This window comes from Cherax quadricarinatus, chromosome 49 (genome assembly GCF_038502225.1).
Source record: "Cherax quadricarinatus isolate ZL_2023a chromosome 49, ASM3850222v1, whole genome shotgun sequence".
NCBI classification, from domain to species: domain Eukaryota; kingdom Metazoa; phylum Arthropoda; class Malacostraca; order Decapoda; family Parastacidae; genus Cherax; species Cherax quadricarinatus.
Window position 1 is genome coordinate 24,907,847 of NC_091340.1, and position 23,946 is coordinate 24,931,792.

The 23,946-nt window shown below is 39.9% G+C and overlaps 1 protein-coding gene across 5 annotated transcripts in view; it reads left to right on the forward strand.

The window, feature by feature from the left end:
- LOC128697091 (flap endonuclease GEN homolog 1) overlaps nt 1-23,946 on the forward strand; it is a 59,579-nt gene that overhangs the window by 26,590 nt on the left and 9,043 nt on the right. For all 5 annotated transcript variants that reach the window (XM_070095281.1, XM_070095280.1, XM_070095279.1 and 2 more), the window contains one exon: nt 3,959-4,112. In XM_070095281.1, the coding sequence (XP_069951382.1) occupies nt 3,959-4,112 (154 nt within the window). The remainder of the gene's footprint in view (nt 1-3,958; nt 4,113-23,946) is intronic.

The following is a 23,946-nucleotide window of genomic DNA, read 5'->3' on the forward strand; positions in this document are numbered from 1 at the left end:
CCACCGAGTTTGTTCTTTCCTCCAGTAAGGAAGAACTGTTACCTTTATTCCAGAACAAACAGCCTACTGGAAGGTTAGCCAGATGGACCTTGACTATCCAAGAGTTCAATTCCACTTTTGAAAATTTACCTGGCAAGTCGAATGTAGTCGCAGATGCTTTATCGCGACACGTTAGTGTAGTTACTGCAGATCCTCCATTTACTGTCGAGGATGTCAAAAATGCCCAAAGAATAGATCCCTTGTGTTCTGGTGTGATTCGATTCCTGCTCCAGGAAGAGCTTATTCTTACTGTGAAGCCACCAGTACTCATTAGTGACTTATGAGCCAAGAATTACTGTATCGAATAGTCGAGTTGAGTACTCCTAGCAGACGAGTTAGTAATTCCACAGTCACTAGTGATTGTAGTTGTATCTTTTGTAGATACTCGTTCAGATCTCTCTCAGTCAAGGCATGTGTTAGCCATTGCAGAGGAATTCAATCCTCCCAGAGATGATAACCATTCTGCATACGTAAACCTTACCCTCGCAGAATTGGGTTTAAGTGTAAACAGCCTGCATAATTAGATGTCCGAGATGAATGAATTTGTCAACTGTGTGTTTTATTATTAGCTGATCAGTTTGTCAGAAATTTTCGTGTTCACGTTCCCTCCGTATTCTGAGAATTAACAGTCTAGATTTGTGTGCACCGAATCTGCCTTTCTGTTAAACACTTCTTTGTATATAATTATTCTTCCTCAGAATCCGTAGAGTGCATGAATACAGATCGATCGATCAATTCCATCCATATTGTATAATGATTTGTACTTATAGTTTGTAATGATTACGTTAACACCCATTACGTCAAAATCATGTTGTACCATCCATTAGTTCTAAGTTATATATGCATTTGTTATTGTATAGAATCAGCCCAGATCCGCCTGCCTGTTCAGCCTATAGATAGTAGTGTATGTCGGGACGACATACGTAACATGACCGAGCTGTCAGCATAGTTGCTGATCCCTGTATTCCCTGTATTATATAGCATAGCATATTAGTATCCTCCATGTGCTTTAGACACGAGATCCCTCGTAGGCCTTTGGCTTGGTGTGACGTCATAGGGATACACATGGGCAGTGATCCCTCTGTCCCGGTCTCACTCGGCGGCAGACCTACAGAACGTGAACAGGCTTGGCACCGGGCTCCATCTCTCATCTCAGTCTGACAATACACCTACCATCCTACAAGTGTGTCTACCTTATCCTACGAAATCTCCATTCAAGAACCCTTTACGATAGGACCAGTAGGATTACCCAGTGGAATTAGGTCATACCCGAGGGTTGGACCAGTAGGATTACCCAGTGGAATTAGGTCACACCCGAGGGTTGGACCAGTAGGATTACCCAGTGGAATTAGGTCACCCGGGGGTTGGACCAGTAGGATTACCCAGTGGAATTAGGTCACACCCGAGGGTTGGACCAGTAGGATTACCCAGTGGAATTAGGTCACACCCGAGGGTTGGACCAGTAGGATTACCCAGTGGAATTAGGTCACCCGGGGGTTGGACCAGTAGGATTACCCAGTGGAATTAGGTCACACCCGAGGGTTGGACCAGTAGGATTACCCAGTGGAATTAGGTCACACCCGAGGGTTGGACCAGTAGGATTACCCAGTGGAATTAGGTCACACCCGAGGGTTGGACCAGTAGGATTACCCAGTGGAATTAGGTCACACCCGAGGGTTGGACCAGTAGGATTACCCAGTGGAATTAGGTCACACCCGGGGGTTGGACCAGTAGGATTACCCAGTGGAATTAGGTCACACCCGGGGGTTGGACCAGTAGGATTACCCAGTGGAATTAGGTCACACCCGAGGGTTGGACCAGTAGGATTACCCAGTGGAATTAGGTCACACCCGAGGGTTGGACCAGTAGGATTACCCAGTGGAATTAGGTCACACCCGAGGGTTGGACCAGTAGGATTACCCAGTGGAATTAGGTCACACCCGAGGGTTGGACCAGTAGGATTACCCAGTGGAATTAGGTCACCCGAGGGTTGGACCAGTAGGATTACCCAGTGGAATTAGGTCACACCCGGGGGTTGGACCAGTAGGATTACCCAGTGGAATTAGGTCACCAGAGGGTTGGACCAGTAGGATTACCCAGTGGAATTAGGTCACACCCGGGGGTTGGACCAGTAGGATTACCCAGTGGAATTAGGTCACCCGAGGGTTGGACCAGTAGGATTACCCAGTGGAATTAGGTCACACCCGGGGGTTGGACCAGTAGGATTACCCAGTGGAATTAGGTCACCCGAGGGTTGGACCAGTAGGATTACCCAGTGGAATTAGGTCACACCCGAGGGTTGGACCAGTAGGATTACCCAGTGGAATTAGGTCACCTGGGGGTTGGACCAGTAGGATTACCCAGTGGAATTAGGTCGCACCCGGGGGTTGGACCAGTAGGATTACCCAGTGGAATTAGGTCACCCGGGGGTTGGACCAGTATGAGTACCCAGTGGAATTAGGTCACACCCGGTGGTTGGACCAGTAGGAGTACCCAGTGGAATTAGGTCACACCCGAGGGTTGGACCAGTAGGAGTACTCAGTGGAATTAGGTCACACCCGAGGGTTGGACCAGTAGGAGTACCCAGTGGAATCAGGTCACACCCGGGGGTTGGACCAGTAGGATTACCCAGTGGAATTAGGTCACCCGGGGGTTGGACCAGTAGGATTACCCAGTGGAATCAGGTCACACCCGAGGGTTGGACCAGTAGGATTACCCAGTGGAATTAGGTCACACCCGAGGGTTGGACCAGTAGGATTACCCAGTGGAATTAGGTCACACCCGAGGGTTGGACCAGTAGGATTACCCAGTGGAATTAGGTCACCCGAGGGTTGGACCAGTAGGATTACCCAGTGGAATTAGGTCACACCCGAGGGTTGGACCAGTAGGATTACCGAGTGGAATTAGGTCACACCCGAGGGTTGGACCAGTAGGATTACCCAGTGGAATTAGGTCACCCGGGGGTTGGACCAGTAGGATTACCCAGTGGACTCAGGTCACACCCGAGGGTTGGACCAATAGGATTACCCAGTGGAATTAGGTCACACCCGAGGGTTGGACCAGTAGGATTACCCAGTGGAATTAGGTCACACCCGAGGGTTGGACCAGTAGGATTACCCAGTGGAATTAGGTCACACCCGAGGGTTGGACCAGTAGGATTACCCAGTGGAATTAGGTCACACCCGAGGGTTGGACCAGTAGGATTACCCAGTGGAATTAGGTCACACCCGGGGGTTGGACCAGTAGGATTACCCAGTGGAATTAGGTCACACCCGGGGGTTGGACCAGTAGTACACAAGAAGCTTGTGGAGATGTCTGCTTCACAATCTTCACGACTACGGTGTTCTTCACAATCTTCACGACTACGGTGTTCTTCACAATCTTCACGACTACGGTGTTCTTCACAATCTTCACGACTACGGTGTTCTTCACAATCTTCACGACTACGGTGTTCTTCACAATCTTCACGACTACGGTGTTCTTCACAGTCTTCACGACTACGGTGTTCTTCACAGTCTTCACGACTACGGTGTTCTTCACAATCTTCACGACTACGGTGTTCTTCACAATCTTCACGACCACGGTGTTCTTCACAATCTTCACGACTACGGTGTTCTTCACCAGCTCCGAGGCTGAGGGACTCATTATCTTGTCTTTTCTATATACTTCTACAGTCTTCCCACTATGTTCTTGAATTTGTGTTGATAAAGCCACTGGATGGCGAAACGTCTACAATAGATACCCAGATGTTACACAGGTGTCTAATTCTTCATCTTGTCGGTATTGTATATCATTTATCCTCTATAAAAATGCTATACCGTCTATAGGCTTTACCGAAGATAATTTTCTAGTATAATTTTCCTATAAATATATAACGTAACGTTTTCTTCGTTGTCTACTATTATTAACTCTTCTGCAGTGAGTTAAAAGACCTGTATATACTTCTGCTGCAATACCTCGGCCAGCGTCCTAGAAAGTTACTGAAGGTGCTCTTGGCAGAGTTCCTTTCTCATCCTGTCGTCAAAGACTTCGTGTACACTGAACTTCGACCTCCCAATGTTTCCAAGTTCCTGGTAAGTATCTGCTGTAGATTTCTCTACCTGTGTTCTTTTTTTACACGTAGTACAATAGAAAATGTAAATATGAGCTGATTATTGCAGATATTTTTAATTAATGTAAATAAACAGGTAATTAGTGTTTGTGGGGGATGAGTGTTATTCCTGGCTCGTTACGTGTCTTCACTGAGCACAGTGATCAGATTTTCTTAAGCATGTGATTGTGGAAACCATAACCGAAATGTGAGTTAGTACTTTCACCAGAGGACACTGAAAGGTGACGGCTAACTAACACTTTCACCAGAGGACACTGAAAGGTGACGGCTAACTAACACTTTAACCAGAGGACACTGAAAGGTGACAGCTAACTAACACTTTCACCAGAGGACACTGAAAGGTGACGGCTAACTAACACTTTCACCAGAGGACACTGAAAGGTGATAGCTGGTACTTTCACCAGAGGACACTGAAGGGTGATAGCTGGTACTTTCACCAGAGGACACTGAAGGGTGATAGCTGGTACTTTCACCAGAGGACACTGAAGGGTGATAGCTGGTACTTTCACCAGAGGACACTGAAGGGTGATAGCTGGTACTTTCACCAGTTGACACTGAAGGGTGATAGCTGGTACTTTCACCAGAGGACACTGAAGGGTGATAGCTGGTGCTTTCACCAGTTGACACTGAAGGGTGATAGCTGGTACTTTCACCAGAGGACACCGAAGGGTGATAGCTGGTACTTTCACCAGAGGACACTGAAGGGTGATAGCTGGTACTTTCACCAGAGGACACTGAAGGGTGATAGCTGGTACTTTCACCAGAGGACACTGAAGGGTGATAGCTGGTACTTTCACCAGAGGACACTGAAGGGTGATAGCTGGTACTTTCACCAGAGGACACTGAAGGGTGATAGCTGGTACTTTCACCAGAGGACACTGAAGGGTGATAGCTGGTACTTTCACCAGAGGACACTGAAGGGTGATAGCTGGTACTTTCACCAGAGGACACTGAAGGGTGATAGCTGGTACTTTCACCAGAGGACACTGAAGGGTGATAGCTGGTACTTTCACCAGAGGACACTGAAGGGTGATAGCTGGTACTTTCACCAGAGGACACTGAAGGGTGATAGCTGGTACTTTCACCAGAGGACACTGAAGGGTGATAGCTGGTACTTTCACCAGAGGACACTGAAGGGTGATAGCTGGTACTTTCACCAGAGGACACTGAAGGGTGATAGCTGGTACTTTCACCAGAGGACACTGAAGGGTGATAGCTGGTACTTTCACCAGAGGACACCGAAGGGTGATAGCTGGTACTTTCACCAGAGGACACTGAAGGGTGATAGCTGGTGCTTTCACCAGAGGACACTGAAGGGTGATAGCTGGTACTTTCACCAGAGGACACCGAAGGGTGATAGCTGGTACTTTCACCAGAGGACACTGAAGGGTGATAGCTGGTACTTTCACCAGAGGACACTGAAGGGTGATAGCTGGTACTTTCACCAGAGGACACTGAAGGGTGATAGCTGGTACTTTCACCAGAGGACACTGAAGGGTGATAGCTGGTACTTTCACCAGAGGACACTGAAGGGTGATAGCTGGTACTTTCACCAGAGGACACTGAAGGGTGATAGCTGGTACTTTCACCAGAGGACACTGAAGGGTGATAGCTGGTACTTTCACCAGAGGACACTGAAGGGTGATAGCTGGTACTTTCACCAGAGGACACTGAAGGGTGATAGCTGGTACTTTCACCAGAGGACACTGAAGGGTGATAGCTGGTACTTTCACCAGAGGACACTGAAGGGTGATAGCTGGTACTTTCACCAGAGGACACTGAAGGGTGATAGCTGGTACTTTCACCAGAGGACACTGAAGGGTGATAGCTTGTACTTTCACCAGAGGACACTGAAGGGTGATAGCTTGTACTTTCACCAGAGGACACTGAAGGGTGATAGCTGGTACTTTCACCAGAGGACACCGAAGGGTGATAGCTGGTACTTTCACCAGAGGACACTGAAGGGTGACAGCTGGTACTTTCACCAGAGGACACTGAAGGGTGACAGCTGGTACTTTCACCAGAGGACACTGAAGGGTGATAGCTGGTACTTTCACCAGAGGACACTGAAGGGTGATAGCTGGTACTTTCACCAGAGGACACTGAAGGGTGATAGCTGGTACTTTCACCAGAGGACACTGAAGGGTGATAGCTGGTACTTTCACCAGAGGACACTGAAGGGTGATAGCTGGTACTTTCACCAGAGGACACTGAAGGGTGATAGCTGGTACTTTCACCAGAGGACACTGAAGGGTGATAGCTGGTACTTTCACCAGAGGACACTGAAGGGTGATAGCTGGTACTTTCACCAGAGGACACTGAAGGGTGATAGCTGGTACTTTCACCAGAGGACACTGAAGGGTGATAGCTGGTACTTTCACCAGAGGACACCGAAGGGTGATAGCTGGTACTTTCACCAGAGGACACTGAAGGGTGACAGCTGGTACTTTCACCAGAGGACACTGAAGGGTGACAGCTGGTACTTTCACCAGAGGACACTGAAGGGTGATAGCTGGTACTTTCACCAGAGGACACTGAAGGGTGATAGCTGGTACTTTCACCAGAGGACACTGAAGGGTGATAGCTGGTACTTTCACCAGAGGACACTGAAGGGTGACAGCTGGTACTTTCACCAGAGGACACTGAAGGGTGATAGCTGGTACTTTCACCAGAGGACACTGAAGGGTGATAGCTGGTGCTTTCACCAGAGGACACTGAAGGGTGATAGCTGGTGCTTTCACCAGAGGACACTGAAGGGTGATAGCTGGTGCTTTCACCAGAGGACACTGAAGGGTGATAGCTGGTACTTTCACCAGAGGACACTGAAGGGTGATAGCTGGTACTTTCACCAGAGGACACTGAAGGGTGATAGCTGGTACTTTCACCAGAGGACACTGAAGGGTGATAGCTGGTACTTTCACCAGAGGACACTGAAGGGTGATAGCTGGTACTTTCACCAGAGGACACTGAAGGGTGATAGCTGGTACTTTCACCAGAGGACACTGAAGGGTGATAGCTGGTACTTTCACCAGAGGACACTGAAGGGTGATAGCTGGTACTTTCACCAGAGGACACTGAAGGGTGATAGCTGGTACTTTCACCAGAGGACACTAGTAGATGACAGTTAATTAGAAACTTCAAGACTGTTTACTCAAAGGTGACACTTGATCAGTAAGATTACAAAGGTGACACTTGATCAGTAAGATTACAAAGGTGACACTTGATCAGTAAGATTACAAAGGTGACACTTGATCAGTAAGATTACAAAGGTGACACTTGATTAGTAAGATTACAAAGGTGACACTTGATCAGTAAGATTACAAAGGTGACACTTGATTAGTAAGATTACAAAGGTGACACTTGATCAATAAGATTACAAAGGTGACACTTGATTAGTAAGATTACAAAGGTGACGCATGATCAATAAGATTACAAAGGTGACACTTGATCAGTAAGATTACAAATGTGACACTTGATCAATAAGATTACAAAGGTGACACTTGATTAGTAAGATTACAAAGGTGACACTTGATCAATAAGATTACAAAGGTGACACTTGATTAGTAAGATTACAAAGGTGACGCATGATCAATAAGATTACAAAGGTGACACTTGATCAGTAAGATTACAAAGGTGACACTTGATCAGTAAGATTACAAAGGTGACACTTGATCAGTAAGATTACAAAGGTGACACTTGATCAGTAAGATTACAAAGGTGACACTTGATCAGTAAGATTACAAAGGTGACACTTGATTAGTAAGATTACAAAGGTGACACTTGATCAGTAAGACTATAAAGGTGACGCATGATCAGTAACAGAGGGTTGCTGTCAGGTAACGTTACGGTTGCATTGATTATTACAAATTATTCAAAAAGGTGGGGGGTGAGGGGGTGGAGACAGTCACCCCAGGAAAAGTTGCATGACCTTCATCTATTATTCCAAGAGAACACACAAATAACCCACACATAAGTGAGAGAAGTTATCGGCGACGTCTCGGTCTTGGACCAGTGTGTGACTGCAAATGGTCCAGGTTGGACCGTAACGTCGTAAGTTTGTATATGCGGGTTATTTGTGTATTGTTCCAGTGACGGTATTGTACCTTGTTCTCCATACACAGAGAATACTTGATGTATGTTTAGGCTCAGTAAAGTTGAGATTACACTCTTATAAACTGACAGCGATCACTGAAGAGGCGGGCCAGGAGCTATGTCTCGACCCCTGCAACAACAACAAGGTGGGTACAGCAGGCTCAAATATGGTCAGTCTGGTAATGGAGGAGTCGGCTGCTCTAACTTTTACTTATCTGCCAAGAACAACATAAATATATTTTGTGAAAAATATTACACATTTTTCAGGTTATATTAATAACTGTGTTATTTATTCTAGTGTTGTTCATGCTTGTACATTCTAGTGTTGTTCATGCTTGTACATTCTAGTGTTGTTCATGCTTGTACATTCTAGTGTTGTTCATGCTTGTACATTCTAGTGTTGTTCATGCTTGTACATTCTAGTATTGTTCATGCTTGTACATTCTAGTGTTGTTCATGCTTGTACATTCTAGTGTTGTTCATGCTTGTACATTCTAGTGTTGTTCATGCTTGTACATTCTAGTATTGTTCATGCTTGTACATTCTAGTGTTGTTCATGCTTGTACATTCTAGTATTGTTCATGCTTGTACATTCTAGTGTGTTCATGCTTGTACATTCTAGTGTTGTTCATGCTTGTACATTCTAGTATTGTTCATGCTTGTACATTCTAGTGTGTTCATGCTTGTACATTCTAGTATTGTTCATGCTTGTACATTCTAGTGTGTTCATGCTTGTACATTCTAGTGTTGTTCATGCTTGTACATTCTAGTATTGTTCATGCTTGTACATTCTAGTGTGTCCATGCTTGTACATTCTAGTATTGTTCATGCTTGTACATTCTAGTGTGTTCATGCTTGTACATTCTAGTGTTGTTCATGCTTGTACATTCTAGTATTGTTCATGCTTGTACATTCTAGTGTTGTTCATGCTTGTACATTCTAGTGTTGTTCATGCTTGTACATTCTAGTATTGTTCATGCTTGTACATTCTAGTGTAGTTCATGCTTGTACATTCTAGTGTTCATGCTTGTACATTCTAGTGTGTTCATGCTTGTACATTCTAGTATTGTTCATGCTTGTACATTCTAGTGTTGTTCATGCTTGTACATTCTAGTATTGTTCATGCTTGTACATTCTAGTGTTCATGCTTGTACATTCTAGTGTTCATGCTTGTACATTCTAGTGTTTATGCTTGTACATTCTAGTGTGTTCATGCTTGTACATTCTAGTGTTGTTCATGCTTGTACATTCTAGTGTGTTCATGCTTGTACATTCTAGTGTTGTTCATGCTTGTACATTCTAGTGTGTTCATGCTTGTACATTCTAGTGTTGTTCATGCTTGTACATTCTAGTGTTGTTCATGCTTGTACATTCTAGTGTTGTTCATGCTTGTACATTCTAGTGTGTTCATGCTTGTACATTCTAGTATTGTTCATGCTTGTACATTCTAGTGTTGTTCATGCTTGTACATTCTAGTGTTGTTCATGCTTGTACATTCTAGTGTTGTTCATGCTTGTACATTCTAGTGTTCATGCTTGTACATTCTAGTGTTCATGCTTGTACATTCTAGTGTGTCATGCTTGTACATTCTAGTGTTGTTCATGCTTGTACATTCTAGTGTTCATGCTTGTACATTCTAGTGTTCATGCTTGTACATTCTAGTGTTCATGCTTGTACATTCTATTCATGCTTGTACATTCTATTGTTCATGCTTGTACATTCTATTGTTCATGCTTGTACATTCTAGTGTGTTCATGCTTGTACATTCTAGTATTGTTCATGCTTGTACATTCTAGTGTGTTCATGCTTGTACATTCTAGTGTTGTTCATGCTTGTACATTCTAGTGTTGTTCATGCTTGTACATTCTAGTGTGTTCATGCTTGTACATTCTAGTGTTGTTCATGCTTGTACATTCTAGTGTTGTTCATGCTTGTACATTCTAGTGTTGTTCATGCTTGTACATTCTAGTATTGTTCATGCTTGTACATTCTAGTGTTGTTCATGCTTGTGCATTCTAGTGTTGTTCATGCTTGTACATTCTAGTGTTCATGCTTGTACATTCTAGTGTTCATGCTTGTACATTCTAGTGTGTCATGCTTGTACATTCTTGTGTTGTTCATGCTTGTACATTCTATTGTTCATGCTTGTACATTCTAGTGTTGTTCATGCTTGTACATTCTAGTGTTCATGCTTGTACATTCTATTGTTCATGCTTGTACATTCTAGTGTTCACGCTTGTACATTCTATTGTTCATGCTTGTACATTCTAGTGTGTTCATGCTTGTACATTCTAGTATTGTTCATGCTTGTACATTCTAGTGTGTTCATGCTTGTACATTCTAGTGTTGTTCATGCTTGTACATTCTAGTGTTGTTCATGCTTGTACATTCTAGTGTTGTTCATGCTTGTACATTCATGTGTTGTTCATGCTTGTACATTCTATTGTTCATGCTTGTACATTCTAGTGTTCATGCTTGTACATTCTATTGTTCATGCTTGTACATTCTAGTGTGTTCATGCTTGTACATTCTAGTATTGTTCATGCTTGTACATTCTAGTGTGTTCATGCTTGTACATTCTAGTGTTGTTCATGCTTGTACATTCTAGTGTTGTTCATGCTTGTACATTCTAGTGTTGTTCATGCTTGTACATTCAAGTGTTGTTCATGCTTGTACATTCTAGTATTGTTCATGCTTGTACATTCTAGTGTTCATGCTTGTACATTCTAGTGTTGTTCATGCTTGTACATTCTAGTGTTCATGCTTGTACTTTCTAGTATTGTTCATGCTTGTACATTCTAGTGTTGTTCATGCTTGTACATTCTAGTGTGTTCATGCTTGTACATTCTAGTGTTGTTCATGCTTGTACATTCTAGTGTTGTTCATGCTTGTACATTCTAGTGTGTTCATGCTTGTACATTCTAGTGTGTTCATGCTTGTACATTCTAGTATTGTTCATGCTTGTACATTCTAGTGTTGTTCATGCTTGTACATTCTAGTGTTCATGCTTGTACATTCTAGTGTTGTTCATGCTTGTACATTCTAGTGTTGTTCATGCTTGTACATTCTAGTGTTGTTCATGCTTGTACATTCTAGTGTGTCATGCTTGTACATTCTAGTGTTGTTCATGCTTGTACATTCTAGTGTTGTTCATGCTTGTACATTATATTGTTCATGCTTGTACATTCTAGTGTTGTTCATGCTTGTACATTCTAGTGTTGTTCATGCTTGTACATTCTAGTGTTGTTCATGCTTGTACATTCTATTGTTCATGCTTGTACATTCTAGTGTTGTTCATGCTTGTACATTCTATTCTTCATGCTTGTACATTCTAGTGTTCATGCTTGTACATTCTAGTGTTCATGCTTGTACATTCTAGTGTTCATGCTTGTACATTCTAGTGTTCATGCTTGTACATTCTAGTGTTCATGCTTGTACATTCTAGTGTTCATGCTTGTACATTCTAGTGTTCATGCTTGTACATTCTAGTGTTCATGCTTGTACATTCTAGTGTTGTTCATGCTTGTACATTCTAGTGTTCATGCTTGTACATTCTAGTGTTGTTCATGCTTGTACATTCTAGTATTGTTCATGCTTGTACATTCTATTGTTCATGCTTGTACTTTCTATTGTTCATGCTTGTACATTCTAGTGTTCATGCTTGTACATTCTAGTGTTCATGCTTGTACATTCTAGTGTTCATGCTTGTACATTCTAGTGTTCATGCTTGTACATTCTAGTGTTCATGTTTGTACATTCTAGTGTTCATGCTTGTACATTCTAGTATTCATGCTTGTACATTCTAGTGTTGTTCATGCTTGTACATTCTAGTATTGTTCATGCTTGTACATTCTAGTATTGTTCATGCTTGTACATTCTATTGTTCATGCTTGTACATTCTATTGTTCATGCTTGTACATTCTAGTGTTCATGCTTGTACATTCTAGTGTTGTTCATGCTTGTACATTCTAGTATTGTTCATGCTTGTACATTCTAGTATTGTTCATGCTTGTACATTCTAGTATTGTTCATGCTTGTACATTCTATTGTTCATGCTTGTACATTCTAGTGTTGTTCATGCTTGTACATTCTAGTATTGTTCATGCTTGTACATTCTAGTGTGTTCATGCTTGTACATTCTAGTGTGTTCATGCTTGTACATTCTAGTGTGTTCATGCTTGTACATTCTAGTGTTGTTCATGCTTATACATTCTAGTGTTGTTCATGCTTGTACATTCTAGTGTTCATGCTTGTACATTCTAGTATTGTTCATGCTTGTACATTCTAGTGTTGTTCATGCTTGTACATTCTAGTGTTGTTCATGCTTGTACATTCTAGTATTGTTCATGCTTGTACATTCTAGTATTGTTCATGCTTGTACATTCTAGTGTTGTTCATGCTTGTACATTCTAGTGTTCATGCTTGTACATTCTAGTATTGTTCATGCTTGTACATTCTAGTGTTGTTCATGCTTGTACATTCTAGTATTGTTCATGCTTGTACATTCTAGTGTTCATGCTTGTACATTCTAGTGTTCATGCTTGTACATTCTAGTGTTGTTCATGCTTGTACATTCTAGTATTGTTCATGCTTGTACATTCTAGTATTGTTCATGCTTGTACATTCTAGTGTTCATGCTTGTACATTCTAGTGTTGTTCATGCTTGTACATTCTAGTATTCATGCTTGTACATTCTAGTATTCATGCTTGTACATTCTAGTATTGTTCATGCTTGTACATTCTAGTATTGTTCATGCTTGTACATTCTAGTGTTCATGCTTGTACATTCTAGTGTTGTTCATGCTTGTACATTCTATTGTTCATGCTTGCACTTTCTATTGTTCATGCTTGTACATTCTATTGTTCATGCTTGTATATTCTATTGTTCATGCTTGTACATTCTATTGTTCATGCTTGTACTTTCTAGTGTTCATGCTTGTACATTCTAGTGTTCATGCTTGTACATTCTAGTGTGTTCATGCTTGTACATTCTATTGTTCATGTTTGTACATTCTAGTGTTCATGCTTGTACATTCTAGTGTTCATGCTTGTACATTCTAGTGTTCATGCTTGTACATTCTAGTATTGTTCATGCTTGTACATTCTAGTGTTGTTCATGCTTGTACATTCTAGTATTCATGCTTGTACATTCTAGTGTTGTTCATGCTTGTACGTTCTAGTGTTCATGCTTGTACATTCTAGTGTTCATGCTTGTACATTCTATTGTTCATGCTTGTACATTCTAGTATTGTTCATGCTTGTACATTCTATTGTTCATGCTTGTACATTCTAGTGTTCATGCTTGTACATTCTAGTGCTCATGCTTGTACATTCTAGTATTGTTCATGCTTGTACATTCTAGTGTTCATGCTTGTACATTCTAGTGTTGTTCATGCTTGTACATTCTAGTATTCATGCTTGTACATTCTAGTATTGTTCATGCTTGTACATTCTAGTGTTCATGCTTGTACATTCTAGTATTGTTCATGCTTGTACATTCTAGTATTGTTCATGCTTGTACATTCTATTGTTCATGCTTGTACATTCTATTGTTCATGCTTGTACATTCTAGTATTGTTCATGCTTGTACATTCTAGTGTTCATGCTTGTACATTCTAGTGTTGTTCATGCTTGTACATTCTAGTATTGTTCATGCTTGTACATTCTAGTGTTGTTCATGCTTGTACATTCTAGTATTGTTCATGCTTGTACATTCTAGTGTTGTTCATGCTTGTACATTCTAGTGTTGTTCATGCTTGTACATTCTAGTGTTGTTCATGCTTGTACATTCTATTGTTCATGCTTGTACATTCTATTGTTCATGCTTGTACATTCTATTGTTCATGCTTGTACATTCTATTGTTCATGCTTGTACATTCTATTGTTCATGCTTGTACATTCTAGTATTGTTCATGCTTGTACATTCTATTGTTCATGCTTGTACATTCTAGTGTTGTTCATGCTTGTACATTCTAGTGTTGTTCATGCTTGTACATTCTAGTGTTCATGCTTGTACATTCTAGTATTGTTCATGCTTGTACATTCTAGTGTCATGCTTGTACATTCTAGTGTGTCATGCTTGTACATTCTAGTATTGTTCATGCTTTTACATTCTAGTGTGTTCATGCTTGTACATTCTAGTGTTCATGCTTGTACATTCTAGTGTGTTCATGCTTGTACATTCTAGTGTTGTTCATGCTTGTACATTCTAGTGTTGTTCATTGTTCATGCTTGTACATTCTAGTGTTGTTCATGCTTGTACATTCTAGTGTTCATGCTTGTACATTCTAGTGTTCATGCTTGTACATTCTAGTGTGTCATGCTTGTACATTCTAGTGTGTTCATGCTTGTACATTCTAGTGTGTTCATGCTTGTACATTCTAGTGTGTTCATGCTTGTACATTCTAGTGTCATGATTGTACATTCTAGTGTCATGCTTGTACATTCTAGTGTGTTCATGCTTGTACATTCTAGTGTTGTTCATGCTTGTACATTCTAGTATTGTTCATGCTTGTACATTCTAGTGTGTTCATGCTTGTACATTCTAGTGTGTTCATGCTTGTACATTCTAGTGTTGTTCATGCTTGTACATTCTAGTGTTGTTCATGCTTGTACATTCTAGTGTGTTCATGCTTGTACATTCTAGTGTGTTCATGCTTGTACATTCTAGTGTTGTTCATGCTTGTACATTCTAGTGTTGTTCATGCTTGTACATTCTAGTGTTGTTCATGCTTGTACATTCTAGTGTTCATGCTTGTACATTCTAGTGTTCATGCTTGTACATTCTAGTGTTGTTCATGCTTGTACATTCTAGTGTTCATGCTTGTACATTCTAGTGTTCATGCTTGTACATTCTAGTGTGTTCATGCTTGTACATTCTAGTGTTCATGCTTGTACATTCTAGTGTTGTTCATGCTTGTACATTCTAGTGTTCATGCTTGTACATTCTAGTGTTGTTCATGCTTGTACATTCTAGTGTTCATGCTTGTACATTCTAGTGTTGTTCATGCTTGTACATTCTAGTGTGTTCATGCTTGTACATTCTAGTGTTGTTCATGCTTGTACATTCTAGTGTTGTTCATGCTTGTACATTCTAGTGTGTCATGCTTGTACATTCTAGTGTTGTTCATGCTTGTACATTCTAGTGTTGTTCATGCTTGTACATTCTAGTGTTCATGCTTGTACATTCTAGTGTTGTTCATGCTTGTACATTCTAGTATTGTTCATGCTTGTACATTCTAGTGTGGCGTGCTTGTACATTCTAGTGTTGTTCATGCTTGTACATTCTAGTATTGTTCATGCTTGTACATTCTAGTGTCATGCTTGTACATTCTAGTGTGTTCATGCTTGTACATTCTAGTGTTCATGCTTGTACATTCTAGTGTGTTCATGCTTGTACATTCTAGTGTTGTTCATGCTTGTACATTCTAGTATTGTTCATGCTTGTACATTCTAGTGTGTCATGCTTGTACATTCTAGTGTTGTTCATGCTTGTACATTCTAGTGTTGTTCATGCTTGTACATTCTAGTGTGTCATGCTTGTACATTCTAGTGTTGTTCATGCTTGTACATTCTAGTGTGTCATGCTTGTACATTCTAGTGTTCATGCTTGTACATTCTATTATTGTTCATGCTTGTACATTCTAGTGTCATGCTTGTACATTCTAGTGTTCATGCTTGTACATTCTAGTGTTCATGCTTGTACATTCTAGTGTGTCATGCTTGTACATTCTAGTGTTGTTCATGCTTGTACATTCTAGTGTGTTCATGCTTGTACATTCTAGTGTGTTCATGCTTGTACATTCTAGTGTGTTCATGCTTGTACATTCTAGTGTGTCATGGTTGTACATTCTAGTGTTGTTCATGCTTGTACATTCTAGTGTGTTCATGCTTGTACATTCTAGTGTGTTCATGCTTGTACATTCTAGTGTTGTTCATGCTTGTACATTCTAGTGTCATGCTTGTACATTCTAGTGTTCATGCTTGTACATTCTAGTGTGTTCATGCTTGTACATTCTAGTATTGTTCATGCTTGTACATTCTAGTGTCATGCTTGTACATTCTAGTGTTGTTCATGCTTGTACATTCTAGTGTGTTCATGCTTGTACATTCTAGTGTGTTCATGCTTGTACATTCTAGTGTTGTTCATGCTTGTACATTCTAGTGTTGTTCATGCTTGTACATTCTAGTGTTGTTAATGCTTGTACATTCTAGTGTCATGCTTGTACATTCTAGTGTTGTTCATGCTTGTACATTCTAGTGTGTTCATGCTTGTACATTCTAGTGTGTTCATGCTTGTACATTCTAGTGTGTTCATGCTTGTACATTCTAGTGTTGTTCATGCTTGTACATTCTAGTGTTGTTCATGCTTGTACATTCTAGTGTCATGCTTGTACATTCTAGTCTTCATGCTTGTACATTCTAGTGTTCATGCTTGTACATTCTAGTGTGTTCATGCTTGTACATTCTAGTGTGTCATGCTTGTACATTCTAGTGTTGTTCATGCTTGTACATTCTAGTGTGTTCATGCTTGTACATTCTAGTGTGTCATGCTTGTACATTCTAGTGTGTCATGCTTGTACGTTCTAGTGTTGTTCATGCTTGTACATTCTAGTGTTCATGCTTGTACATTCTAGTGTTGTTCATGCTTGTACATTCTAGTGTTGTTCATGCTTGTACATTCTAGTGTCATGCTTGTACATTCTAGTATTGTTCATGCTTGTACATTCTAGTGTTGTTCATGCTTGTACATTCTAGTGTCATGCTTGTACATTCTAGTATTGTTCATGCTTGTACATTCTAGTGTTGTTCATGCTTGTACATTCTAGTGTTGTTCATGCTTGTACATTCTAGTGTGTCATGCTTGTACATTCTAGTGTTCATGCTTGTACATTCTAGTGTGTTCATGCTTGTACATTCTAGTGTGTTCATGCTTGTACATTCTAGTGTTCATGCTTGTACATTCTAGTGTTGTTCATGCTTGTACATTCTAGTGTTGTTCATGCTTGTACATTCTAGTGTGTCATGCTTGTACATTCTAGTATTGTTCATGCTTGTACATTCTAGTGTTGTTCATGCTTGTACATTCTAGTGTGTCATGCTTGTACATTCTAGTGTGTTCATGCTTGTACATTCTAGTGTTCATGCTTGTACATTCTAGTGTTCATGCTTGTACATTCTAGTGTTCATGCTTGTACATTCTAGTGTTGTTCATGCTTGTACATTCTAGTGTTGTTCATGCTTGTACATTCTAGTGTTCATGCTTGTACATTCTAGTGTTCATGCTTGTACATTCTAGTGTCATGCTTGTACATTCTAGTATTGTTCATGCTTGTGCATTCTAGTGTGTTCATGCTTGTACATTCTAGTGTGTTCATGCTTGTACATTCTAGTGTGTTCATGCTTGTACATTCTAGTGTTGTTCATGCTTGTACATTCTAGTGTTCATGCTTGTACATTCTAGTGTGTTCATGCTTGTACATTCTAGTGTGTTCATGCTTGTACATTCTAGTGTGTCATGCTTGTACATTCTAGTGTTGTTCATGCTTGTACATTCTAGTGTGTCCTGCTTGTACATTCTAGTGTGTCCTGATTGTACATTCTAGTGTGTCATGCTTGTACATTCTAGTGTGTTCATTCTTGTACATTCTAGTGTTGTTCATGCTTGTACATTCTAGTGTCATGCTTGTACATTCTAGTGTTGTTCATGCTTGTACATTCTAGTGTTGTTCATGCTCGTACATTCTAGTGTTGTTCATGATTGTACATTCTAGTGTTGTTCATGCTTGTACATTCTAGTGTTCATGCTTGTACATTCTAGTGTTCATGCTTGTACATTCTAGTGTGTTCATGCTTGTACATTCTAGTGTTCATGCTTGTACATTCTAGTGTTCATGCTTGTACATTCTAGTGTCATGCTTGTACATTCTAGTATTGTTCATGCTTGTACATTCTAGTGTGTCATGCTTGTACATTCTAGTGTTGTTCATGCTTGTACATTCTAGTGTGTCATGCTTGTACATTCTAGTGTTGTTCATGCTTGTACATTCTAGTGTGTTCATGCTTGTACATTCTAGTGTTCATGCTTGTACATTCTAGTGTTGTTCATGCTTGTACATTCTAGTGTGTCATGCTTGTACATTCTAGTATTGTTCATGCTTGTACATTCTAGTGTGTCATGCTTGTACATTCTAGTGTTGTTCATGCTTGTACATTCTAGTGTTGTTCATGCTTGTACATTCTAGTGTGTCATGCTTGTACTTTCTAGTATTGTTCATGCTTGTACATTCTAGTGTGTCATGCTTGTACATTCTAGTGTTGTTCATGCTTGTACATTCTAGTGTGTTCATGCTTGTACATTCTAGTGTGTTCATGCTTGTACATTCTAGTGTTGTTCATGCTTGTACATTCTAGTGTGTTCATGCTTGTACATTCTAGTGTTCATGCTTGTACATTCTAGTGTGTCATGCTTGTACATTCTAGTGTTGTTCATGCTTGTACATTCTAGTATTGTTCATGCTTGTACATTCTAGTGTGTCATGCTTGTACATTCTAGTGTTGTTCATGCTTGTACATTCTAGTGTGTTCATGCTTGTACATTCTAGTGTGTTCATGCTTGTACATTCTAGTGTTGTTCATGCTTGTACATTCTAGTGTGTTCATGCTTGTACATTCTAGTGTTCATGCTTGTACATTCTAGTGTGTCATGCTTGTACATTCTAGTGTTGTTCATGCTTGTACATTCTAGTGTGTCATGCTTGTACATTCTAGTGTTCATGCTTGTACATTCTAGTATTGTTCATGCTTGTACATTCTAGTGTTGTTCATGCTTGTACATTCTAGTATTGTTCATGCTTGTACATTCTAGTGTCATGCTTGTACATTCTAGTGTGTCATGCTTGTACATTCTAGTGTTCATGCTTGTACATTCTAGTGTTGTTCATGCTTGTACATTCTAGTGTGTTCATGCTTGTACATTCTAGTGTTCATGCTTGTACATTCTAGTGTTGTTCATGCTTGTACATTCTAGTGTGTCATGCTTGTACATTCTAGTGTGTTCATGCTTGTACATTCTAGTGTTGTTCATGCTTGTACATTCTAGTGTGTCATGCTTGTACATTCTAGTGTCATGCTTGTACATTCTAGTGTGTCATGCTTGTACATTCTAGTGTCATGCTTGTACATTCTAGTGTCATGCTTGTACATTCTAGTGTTCATGCTTGTACATTCTAGTGTTCATGCTTGTACATTCTAGTGTGTTCATGCTTGTACATTCTAGTGTGTTCATGCTTGTACATTCTAGTGTTCATGCTTGTACATTCTAGTGTTCATGCTTGTACATTCTAGAGTTCATGCTTGTACATTCTAGTGTTCATGCTTGTACATTCTAGTGTTGTTCATGCTTGTACATTCTAGTATTCATGCTTGTACATTCTAGTGTTCATGCTTGTACATTCTAGTGTTCATGCTTGTACATTCTAGTGTTCATGCTTGTACATTCTAGTGTTCATGCTTGTACATTCTAGTGTGTCATGCTTGTACATTCTAGTGTTCATGCTTCTACATTCTAGTGTTGTTCATGCTTGTACATTCTAGTGTGTTCATGCTTGTACATTCTAGTATTGTTCATGCTTGTACATTCTAGTGTTGTTCATGCTTGTACATTCTAGTGTTGTTCATGCTTGTACATTCTAGTGTTGTTCATGCTTGTACATTCTAGTGTTGTTCATGCTTGTACATTCTAGTGTTGTTCATGCTTGTACATTCTAGTGTTCATGCTTGTACATTCTAGTGTTGTTCATGCTTGTACATTCTAGTGTTGTTCATGCTTGTACATTCTAGTATTGTTCATGCTTGTGCATTCTAGTGTTGTTCATGCTTGTACATTCTAGTGTTAATGCTTGTACATTCTAGTGTGTCATGCTTGTACATTCTAGTGTGTTCATGCTTGTACATTCTAGTGTGTCATGCTTGTACATTCTAGTATTGTTAATGCTTGTACATTCTAGTGTTGTTCATGCTTGTACATTCTAGTGTGTCATGCTTGTACATTCTAGTGTTGTTCATGCTTGTACATTCTAGTGTGTCATGCTTGTACATTCTAGTGTGTTCATGCTTGTACATTCTAGTGTTGTTCATGCTTGTACATTCTAGTGTGTCATGCTTGTACATTCTAGTGTGTCATGCTTGTACATTCTAGTATTGTTCATGCTTGTACATTCTAGTGTCATGCTTGTACATTCTAGTGTGTCATGCTTGTACATTCTAGTGTCATGCTTGTACATTCTAGTATTGTTCATGCTTGTACATTCTAGTGTTGTTCATGCTTGTACATTCTAGTGTTGTTCATGCTTGTACATTCTAGTGTGTCATGCTTGTACATTCTAGTGTCATGCTTGTACATTCTAGTATTGTTCATGCTTGTACATTCTAGTGTGTCATGCTTGTACATTCTAGTATTGTTCATGCTTGTACATTCTAGTGTCATGCTTGTACATTCTAGTATTGTTCATGCTTGTACATTCTAGTGTGTCATGCTTGTACATTCTAGTATTGTTCATGCTTGTACATTCTAGTGTGTTCATGCTTGTACATTGTAGTGTTGTTCATGCTTGTACATTCTAGTGTGTTCATGCTTGTACATTCTAGTGTTGTTCATGCTTGTACATTCTAGTGTTTTTCATGCTTGTACATTCTAGTGTTCATGCTTGTACATTCTAGTGTCATGCTTGTACATTCTAGTGTGTCATGCTTGTACATTCTAGTGTGTCATGCTTGTACATTCTAGTGTGTCATGCTTGTACATTCTAGTGTGTCATGCTTGTACATTCTAGTGTGTCATGCTTGTACATTCTAGTGTGTCATGCTTGTACATTCTAGTGTGTCATGCTTGTACATTCTAGTGTCATGCTTGTACATTCTAGTGTGTCATGCTTGTACATTCTAGTGTGTCATGCTTGTACATTCTAGTGTGTCATGCTTGTACATTCTAGTGTGTCATGCTTGTACATTCTAGTGTGTCATGCTTGTACATTCTAGTGTCATGCTTGTACATTCTAGTGTCATGCTTGTACATTCTAGTGTGTCATGCTTGTACGTTCTAGTGTGTCATGCTTGTACGTTCTAGTGTGTCATGCTTGTACATTCTAGTGTGTCATGCTTGTACATTCTAGTGTGTCATGCTTGTACATTCTAGTGTGTCATGCTTGTACATTCTAGTGTTCATGCTTGTACATTCTAGTGTGTCATGCTTGTACATTCTAGTGTGTCATGCTTGTACATTCTAGTGTGTCATGCTTGTACATTCTAGTGTTCATGCTTGTACATTCTAGTGTCATGCTTGTACATTCTAGTGTTGTTCATGCTTGTACATTCTAGTGTCATGCTTGTACATTCTAGTGTTGTTCATGCTTGTACATTCTAGTGTGTCATGCTTGTACATTCTAGTGTCATGCTTGTACATTCTAGTGTTGTTCATGCATGTACATTCTAGTGTTGTTCATGCTTGTACATTCTAGTGTCATGCTTGTACATTCTAGTGTTGTTCATGCTTGTACATTCTAGTGTGTCATGCTTGTACATTCTAGTGTGTCATGCTTGTACATTCTAGTATTGTTCATGCTTGTACATTCTAGTGTCATGCTTGTACATTCTAGTATTGTTCATGCTTGTACATTTTAGTGTGTCATGCTTGTACATTCTAGTATTGTTCATGCTTGTACATTCTAGTGTGTTCATGCTTGTACATTCTAGTGTTGTTCATGCTTGTACATTCTAGTGTGTTCATGCTTGTACATTCTAGTGTTGTTCATGCTTGTACATTCTAGTGTTTTTCATGCTTGTACATTCTAGTGTTCATGCTTGTACATTCTAGTGTGTCATGCTTGTACATTCTAGTGTGTTCATGCTTGTACATTCTAGTGTTGTTCATGCTTGTACATTCTAGTGTGTCATGCTTGTACATTCTAGTGTCATGCTTGTACATTCTAGTGTGTCATGCTTGTACATTCTAGTGTCATGCTTGTACATTCTAGTGTGTCATGCTTGTACATTCTAGTGTGTCATGCTTGTACATTCTAGTGTGTCATGCTTGTACATTCTAGTGTTCATGCTTGTACATTCTAGTGTTCATGCTTGTACATTCTAGTGTGTTCATGCTTGTACATTCTAGTGTGTTCATGCTTGTACATTCTAGTGTTCATGCTTGTACATTCTAGTGTTCATGCTTGTACATTCTAGTGTTCATGCTTGTACATTCTAGTGTTCATGCTTGTACATTCTAGTGTTCATGCTTGTACATTCTAGTATTGTTCATGCTTGTACATTCTAGTGTTCATGCTTGTACATTCTAGTGTGTCATGCTTGTACATTCTAGTGTTCATGCTTCTACATTCTAGTGTTGTTCATGCTTGTACATTCTAGTGTGTCATGCTTGTACATTCTAGTGTGTTCATGCTTGTACATTCTAGTATTGTTTATGCTTGTACATTCTAGTGTTCTTCATGCTTGTACATTCTAGTGTTGTTCATGCTTGTACATTCTAGTGTTGTTCATGCTTGTACATTCTAGTGTGTTCATGTTTGTACATTCTAGTGTTGTTCATGCTTGTACATTCTAGTGTTGTTCATGCTTGTACATTCTAGTGTTGTTCATGCTTGTACATTCTAGTATTTTTCATGCTTGTGCATTCTAGTGTTCATGCTTGTACATTCTAGTGTTAATGCTTGTACATTCTAGTGTCATGCTTGTACATTCTAGTGTGTTCATGCTTGTACATTCTTGTGTGTCATGCTTGTACATTCTAGTATTGTTCATGCTTGTACATTCTAGTGCTGTTCATGCTTGTACATTCTAGTGTGTCATGCTTGTACATTCTAGTGTTGTTCATGCTTGTACATTCTAGTGTGTCATGCTTGTACATTCTAGTGTTCATGCTTGTACATTCTAGTGTTGTTCATGCTTGTACATTCTAGTGTGTCATGCTTGTACATTCTAGTGTGTCATGCTTGTACATTCTAGTATTGTTCATGCTTGTACATTCTAGTGTTGTATATGCTTGTACATTCTAGTGTCATGCTTGTACATTCTAGTGTCATGCTTGTACATTCTAGTGTCATGCTTGTACATTCTAGTATTGTTCATGCTTGTACATTCTAGTGTTGTTCATGCTTGTACATTCTAGTGTTCATGCTTGTACATTCTAGTGTCATGCTTGTACATTCTAGTGTCATGCTTGTACATTCTAGTATTGTTCATGCTTGTACATTCTAGTGTGTCATGCTTGTACATTCTAGTATTGTTCATGCTTGTACATTCTAGTGTCATGCTTGTACATTCTAGTATTGTTCATGCTTGTACATTCTAGTGTGTCATGCTTGTACATTCTAGTATTGTTCATGCTTGTACATTCTAGTGTGTTCATGCTTGTACATTCTAGTGTTCATGCTTGTACATTCTAGTGTTGTTCATGCTTGTACATTCTAGTGTGTTCATGCTTGTACATTCTAGTGTTGTTCATGCTTGTACATTCTAGTGTTTTTCATGCTTGTACATTCTAGTGTTCATGCTTGTACATTCTAGTGTCATGCTTGTACATTCTAGTGTGTCATGCTTGTACATTCTAGTGTGTCATGCTTGTACATTCTAGTGTGTCATGCTTGTACATTCTAGTGTGTCATGCTTGTACATTCTAGTGTCATGCTTGT